The sequence below is a fragment of the Macaca thibetana genome, chromosome 10, assembly GCF_024542745.1.
Source record: "Macaca thibetana thibetana isolate TM-01 chromosome 10, ASM2454274v1, whole genome shotgun sequence".
Classification (NCBI taxonomy): Eukaryota; Metazoa; Chordata; class Mammalia; order Primates; family Cercopithecidae; genus Macaca; species Macaca thibetana.
In genome coordinates, this window is record NC_065587.1 from 71,085,465 (window position 1) to 71,099,852 (window position 14,388).

Below are 14,388 nucleotides of genomic sequence, written 5' to 3' on the forward strand. Positions count from 1 at the left end.
AAGCCACGGCACTCCAGCCTGGGTGACAGAGCGAGACTCTGTCTCAAAAAAAGAAAAAAAAAAAAGAAAAGAAAAGGGAGCACCATATTTGGTCAAGCAAAAAGGACAGGTTACAAAACAGCTTCTGTGTACGATGCAGTTCATGTAAATTTATTGCCATGCATATGCAGCAATATGCATGTATGCTTTCTTCGTTCCCTGTATTGCTTGAATTTTGTACCTGAGTATGTATTATCTTTTTTTTTTTTTTTTTTTTTTTTTTTGAGACGGAGTCTCGCTCTGTAGCCCAGGCTGGAGTGCAGTGGCCGGATCTCAGCTCACTGCAAGCTCCGCCTCCCGGGTTCACGCCATTCTCCGGCCTCAGCCTCCCGAGTAGCTGGGACTACAGGCGCTGCCACCTCGCCCGGCTATTTTTTGTATTTCTTAGTAGAGACGGGGTTTCACCGTGTTAGCCAGGATGGTCTCGATCTCCTGACCTCGTGATCCGCCCATCTCGGCCTCCCAAAGTGCTGGGATTACAGGCTTGAGCCACCGCGCCCGGCCTGTATTATCTTTATAGCCAGAAGAACAATTAAACTGCTTTTAAAGCATCTGATTATGCACCAGGCACAGGTTTTAATTTGTGAAGCACCCACTTTATGCCTAGCATTGGGGTACCCTGAGCTGCCCAAGGCTTTGGCTCCTGTCTGTCATCTCTATCCTGATCATCAGAATCAGAGAACGTTGGAACTGGTAACACCTAGTTCACACCCTTGTTTTATAGATGAAGGCAATAAGGCCCAAAGAAGGTAAGCGACCTGCTGAAGGTCACACAGCCAGTTTGGACCGGAGATAACAGAACCCAGGACTCTACTGCCAGGCTATGATGCTCACTTCTAAACTGAGTATGGGCCAGGTGCAGTGGCTCACACTTGTAATCTCAGCACTTTAGGAGGCTGAGGTGGGAGATCATCTGAGGTCAGAAGTTTGAGACCAGCCTGGCCAACATGGTGAAACACTGTCTCTACTTTAAATACACAAAAAATTAGCAGGGCATGGTGGCACAGTCCTGTAGTCCCAGATACTCAGGAGGCTGAGGCAGGAGAATCGCTTGAACCCGGGAGGCAGAGGTTGCACCGAGCTGCACTCCACCCTGGGTGACAGAGCAAGACCCTGTCTCAAAAAAAAAACTGAGGCATATGAATCATTATTTGGGGTCGCGAGGAGCAGGGCAGGGAGTGATTTTGATGCCCTGTCTTCTGGGAGCTCCCGTCCAAGCAAGCCCAGGATGAAAGATAAAAGGGCCCTGAATAAGACCATCATTAGTGGGGAGGAGCCTGACCCTGCATAGGCAGAAAAGCAGCTTCAGCAGGGCCTGGGGTCTGCGGGGCAGCAGCCTGCAGGGTGTTGAGGAAGGAGCTGCCCTGGGCTTGTGCCAGATGTCAGTAATTATAAGGCTACGTGGGCCTGCAGACAGCCCATTAAAGATGCTTGATCTGCGTCAAACCAGGAAGCAGAACTCAGCCTCTTTGCCACTTTCTGTAAGAAATCCAACCACATCAAACACTTTGGGGTTTTGATGCAGTTTCCTGAATATTGGGGTGATCCCAGGGAGCGGCCTCATCATACTGTGCTCAGCAGACAGTCGTCTCCTTGCTCCTCCTTGTCTCTTTCCCTCGATTCTACCCCCTCCCACTTCCCATTCCTCACTGGCCCAGGCTACATCCAGCCTCCAATCGCCCCAAGTCATCCATCAAAGCATTTCTTCAGCAAAAAGGAACCTACCCCACCAGCTCCCGTGAGAATAAAATCCCCTCTATTTCATTACACAAAAGACTTTAGATGCCTTGAATTCCAGCATCTTCAAGCCCAGAATCTTAGACTTTGAGCTAGAATGGCCCTGAAGAATAATTGAGTCCAGTCTCTTTAGTTTATAGGTAGAAACACCAGGGTTCCAGGAGGGGAGAGGTCTTGCCCAAGGTCACAGGACACCCATGGCCACCAGGCCTCTAAGCTCCTGGCTGGAGACCACTCACAAAGTCAGGGCAGATGGGCCTAGCTTCTGAGTCAGAGCCAGCCCTCCCTTTTTCTTATCTACCTCCTCTCAAGAGTCTAGTGTCCACTAGGAGAGTCTAGTGGCCCTGAAGGAGGATCATGGACCTCTGCCTCTTTAGATGTCTGCAGAACAGAGAGGAGCTGTGGGCCCAGGAATCTTCTGGTCTCACCCAGGAGGGGAGAGGGAGCCCCAGACTGACCCAGCTCTGCAGCATGTAACCATGTACCTCGGGGTCCTCGCACTGGGCCTGCTTTTTCTCATCTGAGGGTTGTTGTGAAGGCTAAGAATGGTCAACCATAAATCCTAGTTCCCTCCCACTCTTCTCTCCTTCCCCATTCTGTTTCTTGCCAGCCTTGTGACCTTTCTGAGCCTCAGTTTCTCCACAGTCCCACTCGCAACTCCATGTTTCCAAGGTCTCTTGGATGGAGCCACTTCCACAGTGAACCCCTCCAGGTGCAATTACAGGATGATTTTGTGTCTCGTGGGTGTCACTGCTAGGGTGGAGGGCCACGCCTCCTCTTTTGAATTCTGACTTTCCGGCCTAGGAGTGTCCCAAGGTTTTCCTTGTTAAAATTGGTCTGGCTGGCTGCTGTGACATGCTACACTGCCCTGACGGTGCACACACCACTGTGGGGAGGAACAGAGGAGTCCAGCTGGCCATCGCATGGCAGGTGAGTGGGCAGAGCCTGGGGCCTTGGGGCACCAGGGCGTATGAGAGGGGCTTCAAGAAACACAGGTCTGTGGGATGACGTTTGATCATTGATTGTTAGGGTTTTATAGCTGGACGGCCCACCGTGAACACATGAACTCTTCATGTGTGTTCATGAGGCCCAGGATGAAAAAACCAGCCCTAGGCCACCCAGCAAGTCCATGGCAGAGGCTGGCTTAAGCGCTATCTTCTGGGCTGGGGCCAGGTCTCACCCCTGTGCCTCACAGGACTGAAAGAGGCGGGCACAGGACGGCAGGGGCAGAAGAAAGAAAATCTTCTCGCACCCCATGCACATTCTATGGATCCAGAGACGTTTCTGGGCATAGCTGGGAATTGTGGCCTGGGTGGGAAGGAGTGAGAGGCCCCCACAGGCTGCATCCTCGCCCGATTCCCACACCAAGCACTTGGCAAGAGCAGCTCTGGCTGAAGTGAAAAGAGCTATATGACCTTGAGCAAGAAAATTTGCCCTTGGTACCTCTGTTTTCTGATCTGTGTAATGGGGATTATAATGCAAATTATCTCACAGCCCTGCTGTGAGGAGTTGGTGAGACCATGTGTGCTGTTCTCCCACCACACATCTCAAGTGGGGACTTGTAAACAGTAGACTCAGAAAATGTGGGTCGGGCACAGTGGCTCACACCTCTAATCTCAGCATTTTTGGAGGCTGAGTTGGGGGTGGATTTATGGAGCTCAGGAGTTCGAGACCACCCTGGGCAATGTGGCAAACCCCATCTCTACAAAAAAAATACAACAATTAGCTGGGCATGGTGGTGGACACCTGAAGTCCCAGCTACTTGGGAGGCTGAGGTGAGAGGATCGCTTGAGCTCAGGAGGTCGAGGCTACAGTGAGCCAAGATGGTGCCACTGCACTGCAGCCTGGGCAACAGAGTAAGACCCTGTCTCAAGAAAAAGAAAAAAAGAAAACGTGTCCCCCACGACCTCAATATAGTGGGCAGCAAACTCCCTCCGAAAGAACTTTTCTGTTAGATGCTGGGGCCCAGTAATGAGCAAGTCAGCAGAACCGGGGGTCCTACACTCAGGTATTCAAGGGGCTTGTCCGAGTCTGTGTCTGCCAGTTTTAATTGTTCAGCATAATGTGACAGTTTCATCAATCAACTATTTTTTTTAACTTTCAAAGGCAGATATTTTAATTTCCTCATCATAGTCTAGCTCCCTCTTCATATTTCCTCCTGGCAGTTAACAGCATTGCTGGACATGTTGGGCCCTTCAGGCCCCTAGGATAGGTCTGTTCTCCTGAAGACCAGGCCTTGCCAACCCCAGCTTACAGCCCAGACTGCCTGTTTCCAGAGCTGGGGTTGCCTCCCTGATGGCCCTGGTGCAGAAGGGACTGCCTTTGTTCTTCCAAGATCTGCTTCTCAAGGCTCACCTAGATGATCCCTCTTCTCTGGGCCTTTGATAACCTATCAGACTTAAACTTGACAGTGCCAAGGTTAACTGCTGAGGAAGGAAAAAAGTTGATGATGATGCCTATTGCCAGGTCTGTAACTAACTTGCTGGGTTCCTCTCTCTGAATCTCTGTTTCTCTGTCTGTGAAATGTCAGCGTCGGAGTTGTCATGCCTATGTAAACGGACTATGTGTTGGATTGGATTCAATTCCCTGGCTTGGGTCTTCTGGGTCCTCTTGGGAGGATCTGCTTATCAGAGCAGTAGGTCATGCCTACTACATGCTCTGTGCCTGAATGGCTGAGACATCACATCCTAGATGGAAAGTGTGTTCATCTTCCTGGAGCTCCTCCTATCCCCTCTCCCTCACTCCGTCCATGGTGGACATCCCTAGTTGACCCCAGAGCTCTTCCCTCTGGAGCCTGGATGTGGCCCTAGAATGCTCAACCCAGTTCTTCAAGTACCAGTTGATCAGTTGGCAAAGGAGGTGAGACCCTTTTGCCAAGATTAAATTATGATCGTCTTTCAGCTCAGAGATTCCAAGAATTGAGTGGAAAACTGTGTGTGAGACTGGCTCTGGCTGGGACATTGGGTTGGAGTTGATACGTCACTGCCTCCTGGTGAGAGAGAGACCAGCAGCTTCCAACAAGACCAGGAAGGAAAGGGAAATGGGGCAGTGGCCCCAGAAAGTCCCCAAGCAACTCCCGATTAATCATTTAGTCATGGAGTTCAGGTGCCCATGATGCGTACTAAGCATAGGATCATAATGGGGCCCATTAAAAACCAATTATGCTTAGTCCAGAGTCTGGGAGATGCTGCTGGCTTCAACAGAGCTTCCAGGGCTCAACCCCACTGGGCTGAGACAAAGAATTGGGGAGGATTATATCACTCAGCTCTCTGGTGTCACCCAAGGGCAGGAGAAGGAAGATGGACGAGCTAGGCCTTGGGGTGGGGATGGGTGGAGAGCTAAGTGGGCAGGAGGCAATGTTCTGCACATGGACACTTCCCTTTCTTCGGTGGAGCTCTGGGGCCAGCTGGTGAGCAAGTGAGATGGGGAGGAGGGGAGGAGGTCAGAGGGCCAGAAGTGATGGGCAGGGCCTGTCAAGGACCTTGAATGTCAACAAGATGGTTGTAGATTCCATGGTGATTGAGCAGGGAAAATTACATGCTGACACTCAGAAAAGTCCCTTCCCCTCTCTGAATCTCAGTTTCTCCATAGTGATGGCATGGATTGAACAGGATGAGCTGAAAAACTCTGAGGCTGTTGGGGCCATGCAGTCACTTAAGCAAGAGGCAAAGAGGGGAGAATAACAAGAAACCCGGTGCATGTAGGAACTGGGGAGGGGAGGACCAAAGTGATGGGGGAAATGTGGGGAAAGGAGGTGATGATGTAAAAATCCCTGTTTGTAGGCCAGGTGCAGTGGCTAACGCCTGTAATCACAGCACTTTGGGAGGCTGAGGCGAGTGGATCACAAGGTCAGGAGATTGAGACCATCCTGGCTAACACGGTGAAACTCCATCACTACTAAAAATATAGAAAATTAGCCAGGCATGGTGTCAGGTGCCTGTAGTCCAAGCTACTCAGGAGGCTGAGGCAGAAGAATGGCATGAACCTGGGAGGCAGAGCTTGCAGTGAGCCGAGATCGTGCCACTGCACTCCAGCCTGGGCGACAGAACGAGGCTCCGTCTCAAAGAAAAAAACAATCCCTGTTTGTAGAGCTCATCACTGTGGACCCAGCACCAGGCTACGTACTCAATGAATAGGGAGACATTCATCCTGGTGGAAGCCTGTTGCCCTAGCGTGTTTATTAATGGCTTCTGCTTTCACTCTCAGAATTTCCTGGTTTAAGTGATGCATTTTATCACCACCCTATTTATAATTACTAACTCACTTAATCCTCCTCAAAGCCCTAGAAGAAAGATACTATTATTGCCATGTTCTAGAAGAGGAAATCAGATCCTCAGAGAGGCCCAATAACTGATCCAGGGCCACACAGCCAACAAGGAGATGATTCAGGATGGCAGGAATTGGCAGAGCACTGGAATGGCAGCCAGGAGGTCCTGTGTAAATACTAATGATCATAACACTCACATTTCCTGAGAACCTAGGATGTACCTGGTATCGGTCTAAATACTCTATGTGAATCCTCCCAACCCGACGAGGCGGGTACGATCATCACCCACATTATCACCAGGAGGCTGAGTTTCAGAGCTCACTCACTTGCCACACAGCCAACAAGGGGCAAAGCCTGCATGAGAGCTCAAGTGTGTGCCTCTGAAATCAGGCTCCTAGTTGCTGTGCAGAGTGAAAGGAAGCCCCGAGAAGATGGTGAGAGGGAGAAGGGGAGGAGAACAGTCAAGCTGGAGGGCCTATGAGGCTTGGGGTAACAGGCAGGTGGAGGGAGCACTCTTACCACATCCTTCCCCTGTGCCTGGGGGGTACAGCTTCAGCCCTGAGGTTGGCGAGCCTTCAGCCCTCAGCTGGGAGTTCACCCTGCATATCCCAAGGGTGAAGGCCCCCCGGGGCTGAAAACAGGCTGCCCATTCTGTCCTCAGGGTCTTGGGTTCACTGTCAACTGGAGCAGTCTCAGAGCAGATGTTGCCTCTCCCATCCCCTCCATCGGGCAGTGGGTGAGCTACCTCTCAGAGGTATGGCAAGCTGGGACCATAATCCAGTATCCAACAAAAATTTAGCCAAGGGAATTTGTGCCTGGGCAGGAAGTTGTGAAAGAGATGCTCTCTGAGATTCGAGGATAATGATGATAATGGCAGTTCTGACTCATCCCACCTCCTCTTGCACGTCTGTGATAAGGATGCAGATGCCTCAGAGGGTGATGGGAGCTGCTTTGGGCTGTGGCAGAGAAGGGGGAAAACCAGTGCAGGAAAACCATGTCCCAGGGGCGATGTGACAATCTTCACATCAGCACACTCTTGGTGGGGTTGGGGGTGCAGGGGGAGGTGTCTTGTAGGGAGGAAGACACCTGAGAAGGGTGTCTCAAGGCTGAGAAGGGTCCTTGCGGGTAATCAGAGGCACTTGCTTCAGCAAACCACAGACTATCCAAACCATAAGAGTCCTTCTGGGTCATTTCACAGAGAAGAAAACAGACCCAGAGAGGCAATGCGTGGGGGTGGGTGGTCAGTGATCCGTCTGCCTGCCCATGTCAGAGGCCTCACACACCCTCCTCTTTCTCACTCTGTGGAAGGAAAGAAGTTAAGAAGGAAAGGCAGGCTTTGGAATGCGACAGCTTGAGAGAGAGGGATTATAGGGTGGGTGGGGTGTGGACTGTCGGAGCGTGAGCAGCTGACAGGGTGTGGGTGCTGATTCTTGAGGGCGGACCTGGGACGCTGCAGAGCATCAGCTTCCCCTTCCATACCCCAGCTGAGGGATGGGGAAGGAGATTCATCCATTCATCCAACCAACATTCACTGAGTACCTAATATGCCCTGGGCCCTTAGCCAGGTTCTAGCAACCCAGAGAGGAGGAGACTCAGCCTTTGCCTTCATGGAGCTCTCAGTCCAGTGGGGAGAGACATATGTAAGCAAACAACTATAACACAGCATCCCTGATCACAGATAAGGGACAGAAGCCTCCACCTTAACAGAATTTGAGCTGAGGACATGGAAGGGGTGATACTGGGTTTATTTTGATAAGGGGCCTGGAAACCATCCCAAGTGCACATCTATCTCCTCGCCTTGGGCTACCCTATACCTAGGAGCCTCTGCCTATACCCATCAGTCTCACTGTCCCCATGAGGGCCAGGAAGGACACTGGCTAGGGCAGAACTTATCTGTAATCACCAGTAGTTCCCCCTGCAGAATCTTGGACCCCAGCCCTGGCCATTACCCCACAAATGGCAGGTCATGGAGGTGAGATGCTGATGTGTGTGGGCGACTTAGATCACCAAAGCAGCAGCCCCAGGGACAGATTCCACGGGGATTAGAACAGCGACCTCCTGGGTTATGGGGTGAGTGTAGAGTTGGGCAGGGGACGGGCCGGGGGCTGGCAGGTTGGGATTTCTAGGTAATGTTTCTGCAAAACCCCATCAAAGAGCAAAGGAAGAAGTGTGTTCTATGTGGGTGATGGGGAGCAAAATAGGGACAAATGGGGAGAAGTTGCAAGAAGAAAGAGCTTGGTTCAGCAGAATGAAGGACTTTCTAACATTGGGCGGTGAGTGAGCTACCTCTCAGAGATATGGCAAGCTGGGACCATGATCAAGTATCCACCAAGAGTTCACCAAGGGAATTTGCACCTGGGCAGGAAGTTGTGAGAGAGATGGTCTCTAAGATTCGAGGACAGTGATGATAATGACAGTTCTGACTCATCCCACCACTTCCTCTTGCTCGTCTGTGATAAGGATGCAGATGCCTCAGAGGGTGATGGGAGCTGCTTTGGGCTGTGGCAGGGAACGGAGGAAACAAGTGCAGGATCCATAGGGTTTAAACCCATGACCCAGGATCCAGCAGTCCTCATCCAATCCCAAACTCCCCTTGTATCCAGTCCTGGGGCATACCAGGGCTGAGATAATTACCACCCAACAACCTCGTCCCCTGCTTCTGACTCACCCACTGAAAAAATAGCATCCTGTTCTGGCCTGTCCCTATATACATTGCTTGGGAAGTAGCAACATGAATTGTGGGCTACAAATCCAGTGTGTCCTCAGGCAAGAAGTCCCTTTCTTCCCACTTCTGGATCTCAGTTGCTATGTCAGTAAATGGAGACCTGAGCTCCTAATGGCTCTTCCAGCTCTGCTGATATTAGACTTGACAATTCTATGTACAAGGTACCTGGTTGGGGGAGAGGATCCTGCCTGTGTTTTCTGACTAAACCAAGGTCATCTGAGCTCAAAGTTTTGGAGTTTCAGAGGTTTGTGCCTGCCCTAGAATAACTGGGGCTAACTTGATGTGAAAGCTTTGGTTCTACTTTCCGTTGTGAGAATTGGGAAGGGTAATGGGAAAGCCCCCTGGCACTGTTGTTCCAGCTCATGCCACATGGGGTCACTGTTGAACACTGGTCCTGCACAGTCTTTGCTCACTCACCACAACAGGGGCTGTAGGGGACACAATCTTGGGACACATGTGTCAGTCATGTGAGTTCCTACCCACATGTTCAGTCATTATCCCCATATCATGATGCCAGCAGGGACTTCCAGCCTAAGCTAAGCTAAAACTAGTTTTTTCCATGAATCTCAAGCCTGAGTATTGAGACCACAGCACCAGCCCAGACAGCTCACAGGTGGAGAGCAGTTGGGAGGCTGTTGTGGTCTAGACAAGAATCTTGGCTCTCTCTATGTTTCAGTTATCAATTGCTGTGTAGCAAACCACCCCAGCACTTAGGGGTTTCAGACAACAATCATTCTCCTGCTGACAAACCTGCAATTTGGGCAGAGCTCAGCAGGGACAGCTTGTGTCTGCATCAGCTGGGGCAGCTTGCCTAGGGGCTGAAGGACCCACTTGCCAGATGGCTCAGTCCCATGGCTTCCAAGTAGTTCTGTCTGTCAGCTGGGAGCTCAGTGGGCTGTGGGTTGGAAGCCTTGGTGGCTCTCCAGGTGAGCTTCTCCATGGGCCATTTGGGTTTCTTCATTGCATGGTGGCTGGGTTCTAATAACAAGCAACCCAAGGGAACCAGAAAGAAGCTGTATTAACTTTTATAATCTAGCCTTAGAAGTCACAGTGTGTCACTGTGTCTTAGCCACAAGTCTTCCAGGTCCAGAGGGTGGGAATACATACTCTACTTCTCAATGAGAGGAGAATCAACATCATATTGAAAGAAGAGTATGTGGGATGGGAGATATTACTGCAACCATCTTTGGAAAATGCAATCTGCCACATGCTATTAACCAAAAGATTGTACAAAGATGCTGGAATATTTAAAAAGTCAAACATTTTGACCAGCCCTGTCCAGACACTTGCACACACAAGCCACTGTTCTGATGCCTGTGGTGAAGCTCATGTTGAATTTTATAGTCTGGAACTTCTAGGCTGTGACTCCTATGGAGTCAAAGATAAAGGCACCATAGCCTGGGGATAGAAAAGCCACAGACTCAGGAGGCAGATTCCCAGCTCCATCACTTAGAAGGCTGTGTAACTCTGAATCATGTGCAGTGGCTCATGCCTGTAATCCCAGCACTTTGTGAGGCTGAGATGGGAGGATTGCTTGAGGCCAGGAGTTGGAGACCAATCTGGTCAACATAGCAAGACCCTATCTCAAATTAAAAAAAAAAAAGAAAAGAAAACAGGTTGTGTAACTCTGTACCTCATTTTTCTCATCTGTGACATTGAGTTAACAGTAGTACCTCCCTCATATGGTTTGTTAAGATTAAATGAGCTAATATTTATAAAATACTTGGAAAAGCACTTGGTTCATAGGAAGTTTTATTAAATAAAACCTATCCAATGGTCTAGCCAACAATTACTGAACATTTCCTGTATGGTTGGCATCAAATAAGATACAGTTAAGAGTTGCATGACAAGTGTCCTTGGGTGGGGAGTACTTGGTGATATAACTTCAGTGGTTCTCAACTGTGGCAGATTATATTTCACAGGGTGGTCATATCAGTATACATCTCATCTCAGTGTTCTTTTTACAATGGGACATGACATTGGTACATTTTCAGCAAGAGATGGGGCACGTTTCTTCTCTTTGAACCTAGGTAGGCCTTTGTAACTGCCTTGACCCATAGGATAAGGTGGAGGTGACATTGTGTAACTTCTGAGGTTAGATCATAAAAACCATTGCATCTTCCACCATGGTCTCTCAGGTCACTTGCTCAGGGGAAACTAAGCACCATGCCAGGAGGACACTCAAGCATTTCCATGGAGAAATCCACATGGAAAGGAACCAAGGTGCTTCAACCTGTATTCAGCACCAATTTGCCGACCATGTAAGTTAGTCACTTTTAAAGTGGATTCTCTAGCCTCAGTCAAGCCTTCAGATGAGTATGGCCGCAGCTAACATATGATTGCAACCGCATAAGCAATTCCAATTAACAGCTGGCCAGTAGAGCTCTGCCCAAATTCCTGACCCACAGAAACCATGAAAGATAACATATGATTATCATTTTTCCAAGCTAAACTCTGGGTTAAACAGATTGGTTAAGAAGCAATAGATGAGTAAAACATCAACTCTTTTGTCCCTAATGCCCTCCCTCTCAATATAACAAATATTTAATAGTGTCCCTTCACCAACCTGAAATTGAATTGACACAGCTTACCTACCTCTATATGCCACTTTTTAAAAAATTGTATCCTAACTATAATATAAATAGTAAATAAAAGGAAATCAGTTTTTACTAAACATACTTAAGTATGTAAATGCTTATTGAAACTTTACCAGAAGACATGATGAAGTGATCAGATGCCATCCTGTGACTGTAGTGAATCAAGACAAAAACAAGACCACTTCATAATCATGAGTGAACACAGACAAAAACATGAACATTGTCTAAGCCATTTACTGGTCTCCATTTACTGACATATTAGCCCTATAGCTGGGCTAATATGAATAATGGCTGCTTCTTTATCACTTATGACACTAGCCTCAATTCATTCTTCCCACCTTCTATGTAGGACTATTAAGATACTCAGATATAGACTTGCCTCATTCCAAGATCAGCCTCCAATCCAGAGCAAAGCCCTGCTTCTCTGAACTTCCCCAAAACCATCTAACACAAGTCACAATCTGTAAGTCCTCTCTAATATCCTCTTCCCAAGATGTTCCGTGGTTCTTTGTGGTGAGCGTTCTTTCTCATTGCCATGAGCGATGAGCCCTTCCTGTTCATTGTACTGATGTGTTGCTGGTGGTCTTTGGCTAGAGGGCTTTGACAGAAAAGAAAATAAATTGCAGTGTTCATCATTCATAATAAGGGGAAATAGTAATGAAACTTTTGTTTCAGTTTATATCTGTGCATGTATATATGTTTGCAGGCATATGGAGTATGGAACTTTTAAAACTGTTTCTTATGTCAATCACAATAAAAACTAGTATAACCACTGACCCAGTGGTCAACAGCTGGAAGACTCCACTCCAGCCCTTGCTTGTTTGTGTGCCCTTTGGCAAGTTATTTCACTTCTCTTGACCTCAGTTTCCTCATTCATTCATTAACACATTTAAGAAATATTTGTTGAGCACCTTCCACGTATCAGGCACTGAAGATTCATCAATGAGCAAAACAGACACAGCTCCCTGCCCTTTTGGCATTGATATTTTTGAAAGGGAAAGTAAGCAATTAAAATAAAGAAATAAAATATATTGTAAGATGTCAGTAAGTGCCGTGGAGGAAAATAGTGGAAAAGGAGGGTAGGGGTGATTTGCAATTTATAAAGGGGTGGTCAGGGAAGGTCCCACTGAAAAGGTGACATTTGAAGAAGGAGGCAAGGGAGCAGGTTCTGCAGGAATCTGAAAGGAGAGCAATCCACACAGAGGGAACAGCAGGTGCAAAAGCCCTGAAGAAGGAGCCTGTCCACAGGTTCAAAGAGAAATAAGAAGGTCAGTGTGGCTTAAGGGGATGAGAGAGGGGATGAGAAACAGAACGCCCAAAAAAGATATCAAAGTGCCCAATCTTGAAGGGCTTGAGGGTCATTGTCGGGACTTCAACTCTGCTGAGACAGACAGGAACCAATGGAGAGCTTGAGAGCAACCAAGTGATCTTAGATTTTAACAGGATCCTTCTGACTTCCATGTTGAGAATGAGCCCTGGGGACATGCAGGGGTGGGGGCACAGGGGAGGTGAAATAGGGAATTCAGTAAGCATGACGGCATCTGGAAAATGAAAAGGGTCGGCCGGGCGCGGTGGCTCAAGCCTGTAATCCCAGCACTTTGGGAGGCCGAGACGGGCGGATCACGAGGTCAGGAGATGGAGACCATCCTGGCTAACACGTTGAAACCGCGACTCTACTAAAAAAAATACAAAAAACTAGCCGGGCGAGGTGGCGGGCTCCTGTAGTCCCAGCTACCCGGGAGGCTGAGGCAGGAGAATGGCGGGAACCCGGGAGGCGGAGCTTGCAGTGAGCTGAGATCCGGCCACTGCACTCCAGCCTGGGCGACAGAGCGAGACTCCGTCTCAAAAAAAACAAAAGAAAAAAGAAAAAAAGAAAATGAAAAGGGTCACAGTGCCTTCCTTAGGTGTATGTTAGAAGGCATAAGCACTTGAATACATACAAAGATTTTATTATTGTTGTTTGTATTATCCCAAATCTAATAGCTGATTGGACAAAGGAGAGATGAACTCTGGTGGCAGGGCCGAGGCAGGAACATCTCAGGGGACAATCACAGGCACCCCAACCAGGAGGGACCTTAGGAAAAGCACAAGGCAGGAAAGAGATGTGTGAGATGTCAGGGCAGGAGGTTGCAGAGGTAGAGTATGATGCAGCCAGAGCAAAGAGTAACTGAGCTGTGAGGGGATGGGTGTGAGCTGGAGGGGTCAGATCTTGGACAGATCATAACAGACAATGGGGCATCCAGTGGAGGCTTGGGAGCAGATGTTTGACAAAATGAAACAGCAGTTTCATGAAACATCCCTTTGCTTACTAAAGCATCTCACCAGATATCACTAATTAATCTTCTACATGGCACCAGAATGATCTTTCCAAGGTGCAAATCTGATTACATCACAGCTTTGCTTAAAACAATATTTGGCTAACTACAGTCCTTAGGATAAAAGGCAGATTTCTCATCCCACTCCAAGCGTTGGTGGGCTGCCGACTATGGGCCCCTCCAACCTCATTGCCTTCCCCACACATCTGCTTTCTCTCAAATTTTAGAAGTCACCGTGCTCCCTCCTGTCTCTCTGTCTAGCACCATAGCTGCTGGCTAGAATTCAAGGCTGCACACATTCTAGAGTTTTAAGCTGTTGCTTATAGTACTCTAGCGAATAGTTTTGTTAATCTAACTACTTTAGTTTAGGTGTTCTGTGCTCCTGGGACTCCCAATGCCTCTCCCGTAGGGTTCATCTCAAAGCTTGCCCTAAATGTTTGAGGTCTATCTGCTTAATGCCAGTCTTCTCCACTGGGCTATCAACTGTGTGATGTCAGGGCCAGAGGGTATTTGATGGACTGTTGGGTCTGTAGCATCCAGCACAATGCCCAGCACTTGAATGAATGAACGCTGAATAGAGGAAGAGGATGCTTGGACTGAGACTAGATCCATCACTCAACTCTTTCCTGGAGATACCCATCCAATTTAAGACTCAGCCTCAATTCCACCTTCTCAAGGAAGGCTTGCTTGTCCTGCTTCAGACCAGGA

General features: G+C 48.6%; 1 protein-coding gene across 2 annotated transcripts in view; it reads left to right on the forward strand.

Annotated features, from left to right (window-relative positions):
• Positions 1–2,633: 2,633 nt before the first annotated feature.
• The window catches only part of TGM6 (transglutaminase 6), a 54,364-nt gene continuing 42,609 nt past the window's right edge, over positions 2,634–14,388 (forward strand). For both annotated transcript variants that reach the window (XM_050745666.1, XM_050745667.1), the window contains exon 1: positions 2,634–2,706. In XM_050745666.1, coding sequence (XP_050601623.1) covers positions 2,700–2,706 — 7 coding nt within the window. In that variant the 5' untranslated portion in view covers positions 2,634–2,699. The remainder of the gene's footprint in view (positions 2,707–14,388) is intronic.